Source organism: Mus caroli, chromosome 18 (assembly GCF_900094665.2).
Source record: "Mus caroli chromosome 18, CAROLI_EIJ_v1.1, whole genome shotgun sequence".
Lineage (NCBI taxonomy): Eukaryota > Metazoa > Chordata > Mammalia > Rodentia > Muridae > Mus > Mus caroli.
The window spans coordinates 47023902-47046622 of record NC_034587.1 but is presented as its reverse complement, the minus strand read 5'-3'; the positions used below and the strand labels follow the sequence as shown (position 1 = coordinate 47046622).

At 42.4% G+C, this 22721-nt stretch overlaps 1 protein-coding gene across 1 annotated transcript in view; it reads right to left on the bottom strand.

Moving 5' to 3' along the window:
* The window catches only part of Hsd17b4 (hydroxysteroid 17-beta dehydrogenase 4), a 73794-nt gene that overhangs the window by 16503 nt on the left and 34570 nt on the right, over positions 1-22721 (bottom strand). The window contains exons 10-20 of the mRNA XM_021150170.2: positions 21155-21179; positions 19344-19472; positions 17227-17327; positions 15475-15711; positions 13353-13404; positions 9231-9302; positions 7695-7798; positions 6169-6234; positions 2869-2938; positions 1999-2105; positions 875-961 (exon numbers count right to left, since the gene is read on the bottom strand). Coding sequence (XP_021005829.1) covers positions 875-961; positions 1999-2105; positions 2869-2938; positions 6169-6234; positions 7695-7798; positions 9231-9302; positions 13353-13404; positions 15475-15711; positions 17227-17327; positions 19344-19472; positions 21155-21179 — 1050 coding nt within the window. The remainder of the gene's footprint in view (positions 1-874; positions 962-1998; positions 2106-2868; positions 2939-6168; positions 6235-7694; positions 7799-9230; positions 9303-13352; positions 13405-15474; positions 15712-17226; positions 17328-19343; positions 19473-21154; positions 21180-22721) is intronic.

The following is a 22721-nucleotide window of genomic DNA, read 5'->3' as shown; positions in this document are numbered from 1 at the left end:
GGGCTATGGAGCCACACAGGGCTGCATTTGTGTGCCTGCTAAAGAGCTGTCTGTGTGGCCATCAGCAAGTCATCACCAATGTCAGGACTTTCTAGTAGCCTAGGTTTTCTATATTTCAACAGTATAGTTGTTATTGAAAGTTGCTACTGCAAACAACAGTGTTTACAGAATCTCCATAAATAAAAGCTTAACGCCGCTGTTGGAGTACTCACGCCTGCACCACACAATACAGAGGAACCAACAGAAGGCTATCAGCTGCTGAGCTGTGACAACAAGGTTGTTCTTCACACTGCTGGTAATGGAACAATGTTGGATGACCCTTTAGTGCTTGTCTGGAGCATCACTAGGTCTCCCTCAATGTTACTTAAGTCGACACATGGGCTTATTGGCTTGTCAGCCATTCATTAGGCCCAGGCTCTAGGATACAAGATGTTAGTTTATAGATTTTTGTGGTATCAAGAGCACATGGTTTCTGTCCAGGAAAAAAAACTAAAGGCTACAACGCCACTGTTCTCTAGCACACAAATAGCTGTTCCTATAACTCGGCAAAAATTTGGTTAGAAGACCTTTCCTGTTAGACTAGATAAACTGCTGTTCTGATTCTCTGGAGTGAAGCTGCAAGATCTTTCATTAGTGAGAGAAATAAAATGTAAAAAGTACATGTGGAATCTGTCTCAACGAAAAGTCAGCATTAACTTTAAAAGTACTCCCAAGTGTCTCTCAAAGAGTCCTATTACTAACCACAAAAACGCTAGCAGAGAACAGTTAGTTGTCGGTGTGTGGTGAGGAGATTCCACAGCACACATAGCCAACTCTATGATGGTGTGGTGAGGAGGTCACGAGGCACATACATACGTCCAACTCTGATTCATACCTTGGTTTGAAAATGAATTCTGTTTCCTTCCTTCCACATCTCAGTTTGTAGAGTCTGTCCTGGATACACTGGTTTGGCAAAACGAACCTATTAAAATATTAAAATAAGAATTTTTGCGTTAAAGATGTTTTTAAAAAGAAGCTCTTCTACTTGTAAGGGAAATTTCTGAGGTCAGCATAAAAGGAAAATATTAGAGATTTAAATATATTAAGCTTCATAGAAGATACCAAAAATACAGAAAATTCATAAGGGACGGACACTGAGAGCCCTGTGCACACACACATAGCTAGTTCTTTTCTCTCAGAACAAGAGACTCAGGGCTGGGAACATAGCTCCCTGGCAGAGAGCTCGCTCGCCTAGCATATGTGAAGCCTAAGTTCAATTTTCAGCATTGGGAAAAAGAAAAGGAAAAGGCCGCATCAGTAAGAAGCTTTTGCTCGAGACAAACCATAATCCTACAAGGTAGTGACTCCGGCAGTCACCAGAACAACTTAAACTCAACTAGTACTAGTTAATCCGGGCTCAAGGCCCCGGTGAGTGCGCAGAGCAAAGTTTTAAAGCAGGATCCTTAATGTCACTGTGTGAATCTATCTATACATGGATTACTGAATTAAAGAAAGTAATTGTGTTAAATGAAAACCATGAAAATAATGAGTGTGACTAAGGGCCAGGCATCAGAAAATAGATCTTCACTCTTGCACTGTGGATAAACTAATAAATATTTTTAAGCTATTTGACATGGCTTTCAGGTATACATCTTTTGGCCTAGACAAAAATATTGTTAGGTGGAGACAGACATTTTCCTTTGTCACTAACAAAGTGAGCACACAGTAAAATCTTGAAATCAACTCAGCAGCACAGAACTAGAAACACTTTAGGTCCAGGCAGCGCCGTTCTGAGAGTTCAAAGGAGCCTCCTGTCACCTTTTGCTAAGGCAGATGTTGAGCTTCAAATATACACATGCTGAGGCCCGGAGGTGGTGACACACACCTTCAATCTCAGGAGACAGAGCCAGGAGTGTCTCTGAAGTTTGAGGCCAACCTGGTCTACAGAGCAAATTCCAGGGCAGCCACTGCTACATAGAGAAAGCCCATCCCTCAAAAATATGCAAGACACATATATACCTTAATCGCCTTGAATCTTGATACATCATTATCTGCAAACTGCTGTAAAACATGCCTTGCGGAAAATCCAAAGGTACATAGTCCGTGTAATATGGGCTTCTCAAAACCTAAGAAAAGTTAGATCATTTTTATAGATGAAAAGTGGTGTATATATATATATATATATATATATATGTGTCTGTGTGTGTCTGTGTGTGTGTATATACATACATATATATTTAATTCAGTATTTTAATGTCTTTTAAACTATAATTGAATGAATTATGAACTATGCTATGTATTAAGAAACAGAACATGCCAAGAGATATGGTACCACCTTTTATCACAACACCAAGGTCACAGAGGTAGGTGGAACTCCCTAAGTTCAAGGCCAGCCTGGCTAAATATTGAGACTGTACCGCAAAAAAAAAAAAAAAAATCTGTAAATAGTACTTCCTAGGGAAAAATTAAAGCAAAAACAGCAAAAAAATATTTTTGAAAACCACGAAATAAACATACTAAAAGCTAGGAACACAAAGAATTATTTCATTTCATTTTGTTTGAAACAAACCATGTGGGTGACTGCATCACCTTTCTAGCCTTTCCTAGAAGTCGTGTTCCTCCCTAATGACCTCTTCATGATGCGCACACCCTTCTTCCCCGGAGCCACACCCTGACTCCAGCAGCAGAGGCTTCGCTCCACCATCTCGATTTCAAGAGACCCATATAGTGTTTTCTGAATACTTGCCACTTTTCTATAGCCTCTGAATAAATATGAGAGCTATCTTTTAAATGCTATTCAAATCACCAGTCCTGAGGAAGGCTTTCTTTAAATGGAGAGTTAGTAACTTAGCTAAGGTTTTTCGGTGACTCGCATCACTTACAACTCACCGGCAACACTTGCAAAGTCCGGGTCAATGTGTAAAGGGTTCCAGTCTCCGCTGAGGCGGTACAGAGCGGCCTGCAGAGGAAGTACACGGGCCTCAGTGTTTGCTGAGGAAGCACTAAGTGTACGACAGGGAGCGTGGCCAGCTACCGATTAAAACACACTGTACACAAACCTAGGATGTGGTCTAAAAGACAACTCATTTTAAAAAACAAGATTACCTGTGATTCCCTTAAGCTTTAATAAAGTCTTTTGCTGAAATCAGTAGAGGGAGGAATAAGGTAATAAGAAAAGAAGGCAAGAATTACACACCACTGCCTAAGGGAAACTCTATGTGAATAGGGAAAGGTTTAAAGTCTTGTTTGGCCAATCAAAATCTATGCCAATTTCCTTATTTTTTTTTTTAATTTGAAGTCTATAATACTGGCAGATAAACATCAAAAACTTCTCACAAACTTTCATCTCTCTGCCACACTTAATCTGGAATATGCCAAGGCAGGAAAGTGAACCAAATAGCCTGCCAGTCTGACTCAGTGGATGCAAAGCTCAGATTTTCACACTAATTTACATAGGTCAGGCAAGATTAGCAGAAAAATGCAGGTAACAACAGGGAAAGCCTTCATCCTTTCCTGTATTTAAACTGTGCAGTTTTCAAACTAGAGTGCTCTCCAGGGCAAGGGGAAGAACTTCAGCAGGCAGAGTGTGTGTGTTACAGTCAATGTCCGGTCTGCCTCAAGATCTTCTCCTTAACAAGTCTCATTCTGAGAAAAGTTTCACCTCTCAATGGCTCAGTATTCCTTCCTGTAGTATGTTCTTCTAAATACAAAATTCCGTGTGTTAGAAAATTAAATTGCTATTTTCAAACGCAGTATACAAACAGTAAACACTAGAAAAATATGAGCTATTATGTATACAATGAAAAAAAGACACATCTCCAGGGCCACAGAGGGAAGTTGTCAGACAAACACTACATAATAGGCTGTGATGGGGCCTGGGTCCACATCCAGCGCTATCAGTGATGCACAAGTTTCCTCACCAAGGAGAACCTTGAGTTCTTTTTCTTGAGAAAAATAAATAAATTAAGAGACTAAGAGGGCTCACTTTCAAAGAACAACAGGAGAAATTAAATGAGATAAAACTCATGGGTATTGCCTCAGTGAACATTCGCAATTTCTAAAGCTTTTAGCAAGACTTTAGCAACAATGTAAATCAATAGAGTCTTTGATTAGTACTTGATTAGATTTCCAGGCCTGCTCCACACACAGGACTGGAAACACACAGGACTGCAGCCAGAAGCCCAACAAAGTCCTCTTGGAGAACAGGATCAAACAAAAATATCCTATAAGAGCTGCGTGGAAAACAAAAGGCTCCAAGGAGGAATTTGAGGTCTTGCAAGATACAAAAAGCTAAACCTCCTTCTCAAAGTAAAGCACTTCCCTACAGCTCTCCTAAGACGCCCTCTATTGGGGGGTAGCCAACGGAGCTTTGCTATGGGGAAAGAATGTACCAGCTCCAACCTAGCACTCCTGGAAGCCAAGCCATCAGCTGCACGGAGGTAAGCAGGCTGGCTCGCTGCGGATGACAGAGCTCTCCAGCCAGCGCCTGTCTTCTCCTAATACTCTCTCCTTTCAGCTCTGGCCCTTGCTTTCGCTTTCCTTTTTTCTTGGATTTATTTCTTTTTATTGTATGTATGTCTGTGAGTACTTTGGCTGTATGTATGGCCCACAAAGGCCAGAAGAAGGTGTATTGGATGCCCTGGTACTGGAGTTACAGACGGCTGTGAGCTGCCATATACAGAGGTGCTGGGAATTAAACCTGGGACCTCTGGAGAGCAGCCAGTGCTCTTAACCCCTGAGCCATCTCTCCAGCCCACTTCAATTTCTTTTTCACTTTTCTTTTCCTTCCTCAGTTTCTCAGCTTATCCCTAGCTTGTGCTTAGTCTTCCTTTCTACCTTTCACCTCCTATCTGCACCCCTTTCTTAGCCCCTACTGGGACGCATCGCTTGTACTTTCTCAGAATCTGACACTGGGTGTCACCTCTGCCCCTCCAGTCTCTGGCCTGGGCATCGGTTTATACTTGGCTACTTCCAGCCGCTTATCAGTGCTCCTTAGTCACCTCTTACGTAGGTGAAGCTCCTCCGTGTGGGATGTTCTTTTAGAAGGACAAACATCTATTTCTTGAGAATGGTGCCCCATTTCTTTCCTGCTCTGGAGGAATCCGATGCCTATCTAATTATCTTCTGTGGAAAGTTACTTCACCATTGTCTTTCAGGACCTGGAGATTATTTTCTTCATCTTGAAAATCCAAAAATTTGACCAGGATCCATCCCAGGGATACTTATTGAAAATTATCATCTTCTGATAGTCATGAAAGTGACCCAGATAGTCCTACCAAGCATCTGTGACAGTTTCAACTTTTTATCCCCAAGGAAGATATGACCTAAATCTAAAAGGGTCCCCCCAAAAGAAGACCTGTTTTGATGTCATAACTGTTTTCAGTTTAGCACATAAACATTTTGTAAAATATAAACAATTATATTTTAACAAAAAGTACAACCTACTTAATAGAAACTGAAATCCTAACAGGATAACTAGCATTAGACATGTATCTGGTGAGACTAGTTTGTCTCTCATTCTCAAACACAACTCCTGGCATTGAAAGCTGTTTACTGTTTGGTCTTTTCCATGGATCACTGCATAGAAATCTTTATTTTCCATGAAACATTTGTTTTACTTGTACATTCAAGTAGCGGCCAATGAGAAAACTCTCCTATGGACATTTAAACAGCGGATCTGAGAAGTGACCTTTGTAGGGCTAAAGCAAAACAGTTGCCATTTGCTTATTAACTAAAAGTTACTGATACACATATAAAACCCAGCAAGAAGTTCATGCACTAATGGCCCAAGTTTTCCACTTTTGGTACGGATCTACTCATGCACAATGTATTCCATTACTCGCCAGCATAAATCTGGCTTCGCCTCTCACGTACCTCGCCTCTCTCCTCACCTACACTCTATCATTACCTCTCAAGCTCTCCCCAGACAAACTGAAGCCCTTCATCCCAGAGGAGGGAGCATCCATAGACCACCTTTCTGCAAAGCTGATCACTACTTGCAAGCCCTTCTGCATTTCACTCTAAAGGATGACCCTCCTCCGAGAACTTACTCTACAAATCAAAGCCTGGTGTTTAATTTTTCATTGCTTAGAATAAGATGCCTGAGTGACTCCACTAAAAAACACACAAAAGTATAGGATGTGCAGATTTTGACATCAGTATCATCGGCAGGTGGACTACCCCTCTCACCTGATTCAGTGAGGTGGCATCTCTCAGGACAGCATCTGGAGGGCGATTTGGTACAGCTACAGCTGCCTGAAATCAAAAAGCGCTGTGGGTCAACTTAGATATATGTGGTTCTCTCGCAAAAGTGACATCCAATAAACAGCCATGTGTCAATAAACTTCACAAACTGGATAAAGAGGGGTTTTTTTAACGTTTTATGTACTGACGAATATGACATTTAAAATTTCATAACTTCTAGCTTTTTATAAATTATAATTTCCCTGAAATTATTCTTTTCACTATAAGAAACATTATCAGAACCATTCTCAGGTCACAGAGGACAAAAGATAGTTTTCCTATATAAAAGGATGATGACAACTCTGAGAATAAAACAACTTTTATATCTTAATTTGCCATTTTAGCAAACTAATCCAGTTTACCAAGTTTTTAAAGTTCAATTTTTATTATTAGTTATGGGGGGGCACACAGGAAAGCAGGCACACGTGAAGGCCAGAGATATCAGATTTCCCTGTAATTAGAGTTACACTATATTGTATTCAAATAGCTATATTTTCAATGTTAGCTATATTTCAATGTTTTAGTATATAGAAATAAAATATTGTCACTATTATATAAATTTTATACAATAAATTCAGCTTTTCTAATTATAGTGTTGATAATTTTTCATTATGAAATGCCAAGCTAAGATATTATCAAACTTATCCCACAAATCCCAAAACCCTAACCTTAAAAGGGGAGAAGCTACTTCTACAGTAAGCGGGAGAGTGGAGGGGATGGGGAGGGAAGGGAGGAAGTCACCACAGAAAACTCATTCATCATTGCCAGGTGTGGGGGCGCACGCCTTTAGTCCCAGCACTCGGGAGGCAGAGGCAGGCGGATCTCTGAGTTCAAGGCCAGCCTGGTCTACAGAGTGGGTTCCAGGACAGCCAAGGCTACACAGAGAAACCCTGTCTCGAAAAACCAAAAAAAAAAAAAAAAAAAGAAGAAAACTCATTCATCAACTAGTAAGTCTGTCTTATAGAAGAACAAAGAATGCTGGGTGTGGCCGCTCATTCCGGGAAGCTGAGGCAGGAGAATGGCTGCAAGTCTGAAGTCAACCTGCTCTATAGAATTAAATCTTAAAAAAGAAAATCAAAAGAGGGTGGTGCTGGAGAGACAGCTCAGCAGATAGCGTATGTACTGCTCTTGCAGGGACTAACGTTCCGTTTCCAGCACCCACCATGACCAGGAGTCTGCCACTTCTGTCTGCCTCAGACACCTGCGCACGCACACACACACACAGACAGAAAAGAGATAATGGAAGTCATTATCTTCCATGGTCAGGAACCAGCTTGTGCAGCCAGGTCAGCAGAGCAGGTACAAGTCAAATGATCCGCACCAAGAGTCTGAAATTCCCAGTACATACCAACAGTCCATGTGTGAGGATATGCAAGGGCTTATATTATATAAGCATTATATACTGAACACATTTATGAACTGCTATAACATGCCCCATAAAGATATACAAATATATCTTTAAAACATCTTACTTTGAGTTTTTCTGATGTCCGTTTTCCACCAAAGCCCCCAGAGCCAACAACAAAGACAGAGAACTGATTATAGCATATAAGTTCCTTCCCAGAATAAGAATGGACTACAAAAGAAGCAAAGGAGAAAAATTAATTAATACACAAAGCTCTGCCTAGGTAATGAAGACAGGTTTGCCAATTCCTCTAATGGTTTTAATAATAAAATGCAGGCAGAGCTGAGGGCACTGCACTGAGGTAGGATTCGCACAGCTCTACTGCACTGTTTGTCTCCAGTCTCTGAAGGCAACAAGAGGGTCCCCATCCCTCCACTGTGAACAGTGGGGGGGGGGGGGTTAACCTCTTAAATCCCCCAACTACCACCTATATCAGATTTTTATGTGACACAAACATTTCAAATAATTCCTCTGGAAAATCTGAGCTACCACACTCAGACTCTGAAGTACTGTCAACGCACCGCACCAAGGAAGAGCATGGACCGAAAGAGCCAGTGACCAGGGATGGGGACAGAAGAGCCACCGGAGTAGGAGGCGCCCAGAGAATGCTATCCTGCCCACTTTGTTCACCACTCAATCTCTGAAAAGAAGAGTTCCTAACACAAAAAGGTTCGTCCGAGTGCCGAGATAATTATCATGTGCAACCAATCCATGACTTTTAATGCATTTTTTTTGTTTTGTTTTGTTTTTTGTTTTTTGTTTTTTGTTTTTTTTTGAGACAGGGTTTCTCTGTATAGTCCTGGCTGTCCTGGAACTCACTTTGTAGACCAGGCTGGCCTCGAACTCAGAAATCCGCCTGCCTCTGCCTCCCGAGTGCTGGGATTAAAGGCGTGCGCCACCACGCCCGGCTTAATGCATTTTTGTATCAACAGTATTTCAACTTACACTGTATTTACTGGGCTACAGCCGCATGGTACATCCGTCCAGGAGGACCAGCATGGTCTCCAGGATTCACCACAGAACCAGCACTGTCCTCAGTAGGAAACTTAACACCTCCACTTCTTTTCTCCTTAAGCTTAAGTTTTTGAACTGTGTCATCAGTTTATGTTTAATAACTAGCACTCTGTTAACTTAATACTTCCTAAAAACGTCTATAAGCTTTTTTCCTACTGTTATAAACTACTATAAGCCCTTTCGTACTGCAGGTAAAATGTGGCTACCGTGTTCAAACCATATGAGAAGTTCAACAGTCCAGAAGCCCAACTGCAATGTGAATAATCAAGTTCCAGACAGCTAACACAGAAAGGAGCATCAGGAACACGCCCAGCTGCGCGCTGCGCGGGCAGAACTCTTCCCGGGACTTGCCCAAGGTCACGTGCCTCACACATGGGCCTGAGCTACGCAGTTTCACCCACCGACATGTCCCGCCTGCCCTAGCCTCTTTGTCCAATCGATTGCCCCTCCTCCCTTATTTTTCTTAAAGAACCCATGAAACTTTAAACTGCTTACTTTGCCTTCTTACAAACTATAAAATGAATACAAACTTCTGAATGTTACATGAAAAGCCTATCAATCTAACATTATATAAGAATTAAAAATTTACCGTCCATAACAATCACTACACCAGAGCCTTTATCCAGGATGTCAGCAATAACTGCTTCACATTTTAATTCTCCTAAAATTGAAGTAAGATAAATAATTAAGTTAAGACACCACAGAATTTATCAGGTTTTCCACTTGATTCAGCAAAGTTTAAAAAATTATAGTTTTAAATATTTGCCCCTAACTACTAAAAAAAGAAATTGTATATATAGAACACTTAAATTGCTAAATTTTGAAACATGAATATTTCTGTTACAAAAATTTGAAAAACTAATATAGTGCCTCCTCTTAGAAGGTCTAATTGCCATCTGGATGCTGGGCAAGCACCAGTCCCCTTTCCCCATTCCTCCTCAAATCTCTATGGCTTCTGTAAAACACTTTCTATGTATTCTTTTTCTGAACTCTTTTAACTAACTGGGTAAACTCTGTATGTGAAAAAAACAAAAGCCAACACAAGGGCAAACAGCACTGGTGGAACCTTGTGGGACACACAGGCAGTTGGGAAGGGTAGGAAGAAAGGGGAGGAAGGGTGACCAGGAAGTATTATATATAAGTATAAAACTGTCAGAAAACATTAAGTTTTTAAAACCTGTCTTTCCCTTTTTTCGACACAACTGGGATTAACACCCTGCCCCCAAGCCACACAACATGAGTGTCAGCCTTGATTCACAGATGGCACATCCCTGTTGATATTTGACCTACAGAGACAGGACTTTTTAAATTAATCCCAAAGTCCAAGGATAGCTATTTAGGAATTTAACAGGAAAACAGCAAATGAATTTGCATCTCAGATTCAGCACTCTGGCTGCAGAGAGGAGAAAGCCCCAAGTCAAACAGGAATTGGGGGGCGGGGGGGAGGCCGAGGACACCTAGGTAAGGAAGAAACAAGGTCAACAAGAGTGGGAACTCCATGAACAGAAAGAGAAGACTCCAGATTCACAGAGAACCAAACGACTTCCTAAGTGTCTACTGGTGGGAGGTGGGAAATGATAAAAGTGTTACAAAGGCCGACAGGGTGATGCTTCCCAAAACCAGTCTGTTTATGAGTCCTCTGTAAAGCCCCTGGTACCTTCGGAATGGAGTCTGAACTTCCTTACCTGAAGTTCAAGGACCTGTGGCAACCCTTCTAGTCTCTGTCTTTCTGTACTTTCAAATCTTACTACACTCCCCCACTGGTCCTTAATGAAAAGCAAGAACTGCTTTCAGTTTCCCTGAAAGCCTCCACCTCCAGAGCATGAGGATTAAAGAGGTACCATCATGCCTGACTTGTATCTTCAGTTTTCAGTATGCATATTACCTAAGAGTAATTTTTAAACTAACTAACACATAGACATGACTGAAGACAAAGAACTGACAAGAAATACAACTTGAGGCTAAAGAAATAAAAGAAATCAAGAAAAGTATTAGGGCTGGTGAGATGGCTCAGTGGGTAAGAGCACCCGACTGCTCTTCCAAAGGTCCGAAGTTTAAATCCCAGCAACCTCATGGTGGCTTACAACCATCCGTAATGAGATCTGACTCCCTCTTCTGGAGTGTCTGAAGACAGCTACAGTGTACTTACATATAATAAAAATAAATCAATCTTTAAAAAAAAAAAGAAAAGAAAAGTATTATCCTTGACTTCCTATTCATATCAGTGTATAATTGTAATCATTTGGAGTATATACCTACTCTCTCTTCATATCAATTCCCTAAGGGGAATATCTATACACATCTACTTACTTTTACAACGGTTCCCCAAATGAACACACTAGGCTGGGTACAAATGAAACATGCAAGGACATCTACAAAATGACACCATACACACACACAGACACACAAGATCTAGAGCTTGGGTACAGAATTTATATTTCACTAAAATAGCAGGTAATGTAATTGCTCAGATAATTCCAAACACAGCCAGGTTAAAGAAAAATAAGCATCTAATGCCATAGAAATGGTAAGTATCCTATAGTCACCAGAAACTGGGTATTGTCTCAGACTAAATAAAGAGACTAGAAATGTATTCTGCAATATATGGAAACAAATCTATTACACTTTAAAAACAGTTACAAAGCTCAACCTTTCAGTAAAATATCAAGGTTTGAGAAAAAACTAAGGTGCAAGCCTAGCAACTTGCTGACCTCTACATTACACGTGACAGGATACCAGATCCTCCTTTGTTTAACCATCTTACTTGTGTACACACACACACACTTTTTTTTAAGGAAGTTAAGTTACTTAGGCTGACAGTGCTTCCCACAAGAATCATAAACTAGCAAAAACTCCAATACTAGGCATAAGAATCGTTAGTCAGGATAGTTTAAGAGTCTCCCAAAACAACACAGATTACAGATGTAGCCCTTGGTTGCCCATCAGGTGTTAAAGGTGAAACCCTATTGCTAAAGACACCACACACTTAGGACCCAGGATCCGAAAGCTTTTATATGGCTCTAACCTGAAAGTCTGTTTCCTGCATCCTAGCTTCTGTGACTATGCAAACTAGGTAAGCAATTACATAGTTCTACCCAGATGCAACACCTATAAACCATGGAAACAGGAGCACGGCAAGACATGCTTAAGGTGTAATGAGGGCTCTCACAGTTGGGGGGCAACCAACAGCTGTCTAAGACTAAGGATCATGCAACACAAGGGAAATCCTTCCTGGTACTGGAAATGTAACCAGCTTCCGGGAGACAGTGAGGTCGTGGACATTAGAAAATCACTACTGCCATTTGCTAGACCAGCATAATGTCTATGTTCTCAATCTTCTCCTCATATCCACCGGCAAGTGTAGCTTTCACCCCTCATCACAGAAGCAAAGGGAAATCATTACAGAAAACCACAACTGGGGCAATGCCCAGGTCAATGGATGGTGGGGATCCCAGCCTGAACAAATACATCTACATCACAAGATCCAAAGATCATGAAAGCCCAGCCCCATGGAAACATCTACGCACAGCTCCTCCACCTGTGGCTCAGGGGAACATCATGAAAGAGGAAAGAGAAAGATGGAAAGAGCCAGAATTTCAAGAAGTCACCTATGAAATAGTCTCTCCTCCCTATGGCTGAATGCATAAGACCAGAGCAACAGCACTATCAATTGACGCTTTAACACAGAAGGAGGGAAACTGATAGAGTTCCACCACCCGTAGACAAAGAGCTATAAGCAACTACTGGCTATGAAGGAGGAGACTTATCCTCTCCCAAGAATGAGTCCCCTTATTGGTTGTCCAATAAAAGTGGTCAGCCCTGAAACCATATACACACAAGCAGCAAAGCCTAGCTTGGTGAGTTTTGTGTGTGTGTGTGTGTGTGTGTGTGTGTGTGTACGTGACAAAAATCAAAGAAAAAAGGCTACCAACTTCCTAGTGGGGGTACATGGGAGAAGTTCAAAAGAGGGTAGCTAGATGAGACTAGAGAGATGAAAGGGGGAATTAAATTAATATTTTAAAAGAAAAATGTGGATCTGGAGATAGAGTTCAGTCGGCAGGGTGTTGCATACCATGAACATCCCTTCGGCTCCATCCCCAGTGCCACATAAATCTGGTGTAGTGGGTCAAGCCTTAATCCCAGTAATCAGAAAGTAGGAGGAGAAGGATCAGAAATTCAAGATTATCCATGCTAGGGAAAAAGCTGAAAGGCCACTCCAGGCTACACGAAATATTATCTCAGAAAGCATAAATGGATGGATGCATGAGTGGATGGATGGATGGATGGATAGAGAAGGATAGGATAGGATAAACTTTAGTAAACAAATTACTTCTGAGAAAATAAAAAGTACTAGGTAGGTTGGTTTTCTTCTCTTCAAATGGAATAGGAAAAAAATGACAAGTGTATCTTTCAGTTTGCTTTATGCAAATCAAGATAAACAATCACAGGAGCCATATCTTGACATATAATCATAACGGCACGTATGTTAATACAGATGAACTCAGAGTATTAAACCAAAAATTACACTGTTGATAGAAGAAAAATAGGAGACCTAATAGTTACTACTGAACATCATCTACTTGAAGGTTACAGATGGAAAGTTCTAGTGTTGTAGGGTTGGGTGGGTCTGAGTCAGTTTAACACAATGAGAGGGTCAGGCAGGTTGACCAGAAAAGTAAAGCAGAGTATTGGGCAATTCCCATAAGCTCACCTGATCGAGGAAGTGGCTTATACAGCTCCAAGTACTGCTCCCCGTGAAGAGCCTATGTTAGAACAAACGTAATTTTATTAACAAACTTTCTTGCACTGGTTTCTACCTGTGGGTACTACTAAGCACTGATACATTTCACTACCCATAGTTCCTATGTGACCTAGCTCAGTGTAGTTTTTGCTTAATCGTGCAATATAGAAATAAATAGCACACCAGCACAAAGACAAACAGGTCTTTTGGAGGAAAGAAGACCCAGGGATCCTTATTGGATCACTCGATTAGGCTCTGCTCCAAGTGCTTATAATAATGCCCAGGACATACTGAGCATTCAGGAAGTGTCTGCTCGATACAAATGAACCAATGGGCCTGGGCCGGTAACTTCAAGACACACAAACAAAGAGATGACTCAACTAAAGCACAAGGATAAACCTTACAAGTATATCCAAGGTCATGGAAATGCTTGTAATATATCCACTAATGTCACAATCCATAAACATGAATGTCAGCATTCCCTTCATGCATGTCTCAAAGCATAGAAACCAAGCACGCTGTGAGGAAACAGCTACCCTAAGCTCAGGGTGGCGCAGCAGCACACGCAGGCACTCCTGAGCATACCCAGGCCAAGCCCCCACCCTACATAGCAGGGCAGCTTTCCGTCTTCCTGCAACCCCAGAAGGCAGAGAAGAGGGGAACGAGGGTGTGGGAAACAAATGAAGGAGTGCCTCCCTCCCTGTACCATGCTGCCTGACACCCTACGCCAGGGAAACTGAGAGACAGACTTCCAGGTGGCTGTCACGTCTTATGGTGGTTTGACAGGCATGGCCCCCATATGCTTCATGTGTTTTAATGTGTGGCCCATAGGAAATGGCACTATTTGGAGGTGTAGTTCTGTTGGAGGAAATGTTGTCACTGTGGGGACAGGCTAAGGTCTCGTATGCTCAAGCCATGCCCAGTGTGGCACAGTCTCTCTCAGCTGCCTTAGGATGAAGATGTGGAATTCTCAGCTCCTCCAGCACCATGTCTAGCCTGCACGCTGCCATGCTTCCTGCCATGATGATAATGGACTAAACCTCTGAAACTGTCAGCCAGTTTATAAGCATTTATAAGGCTACTATAAGAGTCACTGTGGTTGTGGCATCTCTTCACAACAATAGAACCCTAAGACACTCCTGGTCACAGAATGTAAACATCTTATTCAGCATATAACATGGGAGAGAGATCAGAAAACTCCAGCCCAGGTTTCTGGCCCTTTCTTCCAATGTTACCAATAGTCTAAGAAAATGAGTTCCCATCTACTGCAATAGGAGAGGCATTGGCAATGGGTTATCAGTTCAACATGACAGAAATCTGCCCAGAACTCTGATCCAGCGATCTGCTCATGGCTGTTGGGAGAAGGCATCCTTATGGCAATTACAAGGACTTCAGCTTAGACTCTGTTTTTGCCCCATAAGATTTTTCTTTAGTTTTTGAGCATTTCATACAATGAGTTTTGATCATGTCCATCCATGTACACCGGCCCCTCCCAGATTCTCCTCTCACTCCCTACCCACCCAACTTCATGTCCTTTTACTTTAAGCCCAATAAGACCAATTGCCCACATACTTGGATGTGTGGTCTTCAACAGAAGCCTGGTTAATTTATCAGGCTATCCCCAGAGAAAACTGTCTCTCCTTCTCCCAGCAGCTAACAACTGCCAACAGCTCCACGGTTGGATGTGGGAATATGTGTCCAGCACGGGCAGTTTGAGGCCCTTAAACTGAGGAACGGTGTGAACCAGACATAGTCACTCTCTGGCTCAGTCCTCCTGTGCGCAGAGGCCTAAACCTAGTTACTTACAATCATGCTAGAGAGAGAGGATTAACAGCATTATCCCAGGATTACAGGACTATCGATTGGTATACTCTTCTTGGAATTTGAAACTAACTCTCCCCTCTTTTATTCATGAAAAAAGAAATCAAAAAATATATATATATACTAAATCATGATTCCTAAGCCAACCACCATAGTCAATGTGTATTCATGTTATGTAAAAATCATATGTAGGTAGTTGTACATAGGGGATGTGACGTTTATCAACAACATTTAAATAAACAGGATAAAACAATGCTCCTGGGAGGCATACCTTTGCAAAGTTGAATGACAGCCCAGGAACCTCTGCCAGCCCTCCATTCATCATGGACTTCTGAGCGACAATGACTCCAAAGGTGGGCAAACAGGAGAAGTCAGCACTGCCTTCATAAACAAACTTCAAATCCTTTGGATTTTTGACTGACGCTCCCACTCCGAGGGCATACATAATGCTCTGCAGTTCCGTATACGAAGACGAAAATGAAGGAAGTTTATGGCCAACAGCACCAACCTAAGAGAAAAACAGGAAGATTAGTACCCTCCACAGCAGCATCTGCTGGCCCCTACTTCAAATCATAATTGTAAGCTAACAATATTCTCAGGCTTAAAAATCAGACTTCTGACATTGACAGATTCCTAGATCACAAAATACCAGGGGAGCCAGGGAGGTATGCAATAAATTATATTTCACTTGTCTACCACACTTCGTTTTTTCCCCTTTTATTGAAGATTGATTTTTTTTCCTCAGATAATATATTGTGATTACAGTTTTCGCTCTCAGTTCCTCCCTACCTCCCCTCCCATTTGGCTCCACACAATTCCTGCCTCTCATTAGAAAACAAACAGGATTCTAAGGAATAATAAAGTGTGTGTGTGTGTGTGTGTGTGTGTGTGTGTGTGTGTGTGTGTGTGAAATATGATAAAAATAACACAAACTAACAGATCAAAATAGGACAGGACAGACAGACAGAAGGAACAGGCCCAAGAAACAGATGTAGACACAGAGACCCACTCATTCACATACTCAAGAATCCCATTAAAATAAACACCTTTTCCCAAAAACTTAGAAAAAATGTTACTGAAGGAAGGTTACTGGTGGCAAAGAAGAAAAACACTTGTCAAACTGAAGAAAAACAATAAAACAAAGTTATACTTCAATGTTCAGCTTCTGTTTGTTCATTCTATCTACATCCTATCTATATAGTTCACAATAAACCACCCGTTTATCTTTTAATTAATAAGTTAAGAATAATTTGTTAAAATGTTTTGGAATTGTTTAAATTCCATTTCAGCATAGAGGCCATGCTCTCTGGTTGGCAGGAGAAAGGGGAACGTGACCAGGAACCTGTAGCAGACTGCCCACCAGGCACTGGTGCAACCCCCATCCAAATTTGTCTAAAAATTCAATCTATTTCAAAAGCATTTAAAGTGAGTCATGAAGAGATAGAGAAGGTGACAGCAACAGCACACAGAAACACTAGACACCTCGTCACCTCAGGTCCTACTCAGCAGCAGCAGCAGAGGTAATAGCTTTCTTCTCCCTCTCCCACCCAGGATCTTCCTGGGTTACTTTTCAAATAGCAAGGAGGGTGTGGGGTAGCAACACATCAACCTAGCAACTACCCTGATTCATCATAACCCCAGAGAAAGCCTCGCAAAGCCTGCATGTAAACTACACTCCTGAAAACAGAGGCCGCTTTCAGCTTCTGTGTCTATTAGCAATGCCAACAGCAGAAGCTGAGCTGGTACCTTCTGCTCCCACACTCGCACACTAAGGAGAGCTGTATACCCAAAGCCTGCCTCTCCTTGCAAGACAGTCCTCCATCAAAGCACAGAACATGGTGCTGCCCAGCAAAATCTCAGAGGAAAAGTTGCTAAGATGAATAGAGTTATCTGGACAGCTGCACCACTGATTTTCTCCACAATAAACTACAGAATGACTACCTCCAAAAGAAAGGCTACGGGGGTGGAGGGAAGGAGAGAAGGAGAGACAGTAGAAAGGTGAGCTGCAGGCACTTCTACTTACGAATCCCGACGTGGCTGCAGGTGCCGCGTGACTGGTACGGTTTGGTGAGATTCCTTCTGAATCTACTTTATGTAAAACTTCGACTATACCACTTGTTGATTCTACGATTAAAAAGATAAGAGCGAGCTTTACTGTAAGATCTGAGTTAGGAAAGCTGCAATATGCTAGACAAGAGCTAAGCACACTTCCGAGCCTCCCACCCCAGTGGACAGCCTCACTGCCCGGCTCCCTAACATACATGGGTCATTTAAAAACCAAGAGGGCATGAAGTTGAGGCTAAGGAAGAGAAAGAGAACAGAAGGGGGCTGGTGAGATGGCTCAGTGGTTAAGAGTACCGGCTGCTCTTCCAAAGATCCTGAGTTCAAATCCCAGCAACCACATGGTGGTTCATAACTATCTGTAATGAAATCTGATACTCTCTTCTGGAGTGTCTGAAGACATCTACAGTGTACTTACATATAATAAGTAAATAAATAAATATTTAAAAAAAGAGAACAGAAGATGGTCTGAGAGCAGCCAGATGAAGGGGTGTAGTGAATACTATCACAATACATTACATACATATACAGCATTTTCAAAGAATTAATTTAAAATACTGTATTTTTAAAAGGATGCCACATAAACCAGGCTGTGCTGGGCAGTACAGAGCTTTCCCTACATAAACCGGGCTGTGCTGGGTGTACAGAGCTTTCCCAGCATGCCCATGGTCCCGAGTTCCACCCTCAGCATCACAAAAAATAAATACACATAAAAGAGCCTCTGCATCAAAAGAACTTAACATTCAATTAATAAGCTGTACATCCAAAACAAGAGCAGTAAGGAGCAGTTACCCCTGGGTGTCTGCATGGTAGGAATTCACCTAACAGATAAACAACACAGCCCAGAGTCTCTGACAATATCTTGCTGATCATTTTGGGGTGGGGGTCTGAATTTTTCTAAAGAATACCTAAAATAATGGGAAGGTGACAAAGGGGGAGGAAGACAGAAGAGAGACCAGCAAAAGCAATGTGCTGAATCAATGCACATCTCTAACTAAATGAGAGATGAGGGCACTTTTCGGGCAGCAGCAAAAACTGCGTCAGATTAAGAGAATGTGGGCAGGGACCGGAGAGATGGCTCAGAGGTTAAGAGTGCAGACTGCTCTTACAAGGGCCTGAGTTCAGTCCCTAGCACCCACCCTAGGGAGTTCACAACCTATAACTCCAGCACCACGATACAGGATGTCCTCTCCTGAACACTCACATCTACATACCCACGCATAAGCACACATAAATAAACACACACACACAATTAAAAGAAAATGTAAAATAAAAAGAGCATACGGTTAGAAAGTAAGACTCTGAAACCAACCAGCATTTGGGGAGAAGGTACATGTGGCACAAATGAGCACACACCCCTCAGCCATCCACCCCCCACCCACACCAACCAAACACACAGGATTAAGAATCGCTGAACAAACTGGCTGAGCAACGACACTGTCTTCAGTAGGAAGGGTCCTGGTTGATGAGGTCTGGTCTGTAGCTATGTATTGTAATGTTAAATACTGGCTCTGGTTGCCCTCAGGGGCCAGAGAATCCTCTCTCATATAAAAGGTGATGCCATGTAACCTTGCTTCTTAATGTAAAATTGTTGTTTTAATAAAGATGCTGACAGCCTATAGCTAGGCAGAAGAGAGGTAGGTGGGGTTTCAATTCCAGAACTTGGGGTCTCAGGAGGACCAGGAGGAGAGAGGAGAGAAGGCAGAGGGAGAAGATGCCATGGGGTAGGAGAGTCTTGAAAACATGGCCCTGAGAGCTGGCCAAGTGGAATTAAGATCTGCTCAGATGAAACATGACAAGTTATAACGTGGGGTTATTGGCAGAGAAGAAGGTATAGTAGCTTAGAGGGTTGATATCTGCCCAGCTCCAGTGCATTAAAGGCTTATTATAAATACAAAAGGTGTGTATCTTTTCTCAGGGAACTAAATAATCAAAGGTGGGGTAGAAACCCCTGACTAAGAATAAATACTTACTACAACAGGAACTATGTTCCCAACACCATGTGTCGCCCTCACCATAGTAGAAACAGATGGAACTGTGCAAGAAGACAGCCTGTCACCAAATGGCTCAGGGCTCTACCTTGAATGGTCTGCGGCTTGCTGGCATTGCTGAAGTCACAGATCTTCTCCCAGTTGTCCCTCACTGCCTCAGGAGTCATGGGCTGATTCCGCTTTCTGACGATGGCCCCAAGGGTCCTCTCCCAGCGCACTAGTCATGGAAAGAAGACGTGAGACTGAACTCAGACCTTAAAGACGCAACATAAGATGCTTAAGAGCCCATCTTCAAGATAAGGGAAAATCATAGAGAAAGGAATACATTTGTCTCTAAAATGCCCGTTAGCAGACATGTCAGTTTGTAGAGAAAGGTCTGCAGGTAAAGACTGAGGTAAAAGAACAGGAACACTGCCTCAGAACAGAAATGGGTGAAAGTGCGGAAGTGAGACCCACCACTCCCCAGGGTAAGTAGCCCTCACCAAGTTAAATGACACAGAACTAAATCAGATTTAAAATAAACTTTAAACAATACATGTGAAGCTGAAGAGAGAACTTCCCTAACTCTGTCCGGAACTACTAAGGGCAGAGTCTCTTGCTGACCCTAAAGGCCTGTGGTCCCGCCAAAGGCTCAGCTTACAACCACACATCACTCAGAGGTGCTTCCCTCTCCGTTTACAATGAAGACTGGAGGGACAAAGCTCTGCTGCTGTGGCCTGAGAGCTGGAAGTGACAGCAAGCAGAGATTACAGATCTCTGTCACGAACCCTGTACACCATGGCCACCATTCTCAGCTCGTCCTCCATTCCCACAGCCCCACCAGAACCACTCAGGGGCACAACAAGTACTGCTGCTCTTGAGTTCTCTTAGAGAGTTAGCACTGTTTTCTTTTGTAAACATCCATAGGAATAACTACCTAGTAATAACATTTAAACATGATGGCAAAACATTGGTGACCATTCAATTTAAGACATCTTAAAGATATGAAAAAGATGCCTGTTTCTAGATTTTTCCTACTGTAAAAGTGTCCATGTGTAGCTGTTACTGCAACACGTATCTTGATATTTTAAATGGGCATCATTAAGACACTCAAATTGAGAAATACAAGTCGCTTTGCGTTTAACTAGACTGGAGTCATTGAAGCATATATCATATATATATTTACAATGTGTGTACCAATATCCTCCAATGATATCAGTCTTCAAACACTTCAATTAATTCTATGATTAATTGTGATACCAACAGACAACTAGGCTGAGATCCTGACTTTTTCACATTTTGCAGTGTTATAAAGCAACTGCCGTATTTGAAGCTCAGAAGGGTTAAGAGAGGAAATATCAAAGGAATGAAGCCAAATTAATTCACTACTGGGGGGGGGATTCCCACAGCTCAGCTGCAGCCGTGTGTGTGTGTGTGTGTGTGTGTGTGTTCATATTCTCTCTCTCTCCCCCTCTCCCTCTCGATTTCTCTCTCTCCTGACATCTTACAGTCTAAAAAGAAGAGAATTACATGAGAGAATTAGAGAAGCTGCCTGTCCATCTAGAACAAGCTCCTCCCATCTCTCAGGCAGTTCTCTCTCCCACTCACTGATCTGATGAAAGAACAAGAAGCACTTGAGAAGCCAGAGCCATTGGGGGATAGAAGTCAACAAAGCACAGTGTCTGACTATGAGAGGAAGATAAACCAAGTGCAAACTATAGGGATCGCATAGGTCCTTAAAAGCACAAGAGGCCCGCAGAATAATACCCATGCTGTAGTACCTTTAGTTGGACCAAGTATTCAAGTCTGCCTAAGTATACAAGTGATTAGGCATTTGACAAGACCCTTATCCATCTCTAATGGCTAGACAGGCTATAAAAGGAAAAGTCCATCACAATCCAAAACCCAACAGAGACTTACATTTTCCAATCCATCCTGCTCCAACCTAATAAAGGGAAGGAAAAAGACATATCATCTAGTGTAAATCACTATGAGAACATCTTAGTTATGAGGAGTACTAGGACGCTAGTTGACAAGAATGAGGCATTAAAGCTCCACGCAAACCCCCTGGCTCCCCGCCTTGCTGATGGTGATGGCATCAAAGCAGAAGCCTGCAGCAGGCAAAGCCGTGGGGCTTCACGTGGCTGAGACAAGGGAAAGGACCACACTCTAATTTTCACAGGAAAAGATAATGTATTTTATTTCTGCAATATTGTAGAAATCCTTCAAGCAAGCCTTAAAAGGGATAGATAGTATCTGATTAAAGAAAGCCATCCTTCTTATCCGCTATTAGCCCAGTCCTTACTGGAATTTCACGTACATAACACAAGAAACTCACCATAGCAGACACCGCAGTGGCTCTAGGTTCAACAACATGACATCTCATCAACGTCTGCCTTTACTCTGCTTCACTATGCTCTACTATATCCAATTAATGGTGGGTTAATCAGTGGTGGCTGTGACCACACACAAAGGCAAAGGGGAATTGAAAAAGGAAGCAAATTCTCATGAAGGCAGCTGAAAACTCCCTAACACTGGCCTTTCAATGAACAATCCTCAAACTACTTGTCACTGGTTACGTAAAAACGAACCAGCACAGGCCACCTTTCTGACCGAACCAAAGCTTTCCACTAAGCAGCAAGTATGGCTAGCTATTTCCTCCTATCTAAGGCATACATTCTATATTAGGGACCACACAGAACCACTAAACTGACTACAAAGTCAGAGCCGCCATAATACAATGTGGTTATTTCTTCCTTTGCTAGCTGGAAGAGACAGGGCAGTCTTCCTGCCCAAGGCTCATTCTGGGCAGAACCCAGTTTCCCTGCCCACCTCAGCAAACACTGTGAGTGGCCCTTCTCAGAGCGGCTGGCTCTTTGTTTGCTCCCACTTAACCTGACTTGCTATCCTTGCAAAGTGTATTTCATTTCCTGACTTCCATCTCAGGAAAATCTTTCCAAGCCTTTCCTCTGGTTTCCCTTTAGTTCTCTGGAAGGTGATCAAGGTGTCTGCATCTCCAACCTTGGACCACATCACCTGACTGAGATGTTCCTCCAGCTATCTACCTGCTAACAGCATCACCTTTAACCACGTGGGCAAAGTAACAAACTAGAAACTCTTCTCGTGGGCCAAAGCAACGGCACCAGCCGGACTAATCTTCAACTACCACTAACACCTCCAGAGAGCCGTCAGAGCTTTGCAAAGCATACTTATGGCTCACTGGTTAAAAGCACTAGCTGCTCTTCCAGAGGTTCTGAGTTCAATTCCCAACAATCATGGTAGCTCACAGCCATCTGTAAGGGAATCTGATGCCCTCTTCTGGCCTGTAGATGTATTTGCAGCAGAATACACATACATTAATTTTTTTTTTAAAAAAGTCCACAAGAGCCAGGCGTGGTGGCGCACGCCTTTAATCCCAGCACTCGGGAGGCAGAGGCAGGAGGATTTCTGAGTTCGAGGCCAGCCTGGTCTACAGAGTGAGTTCCAG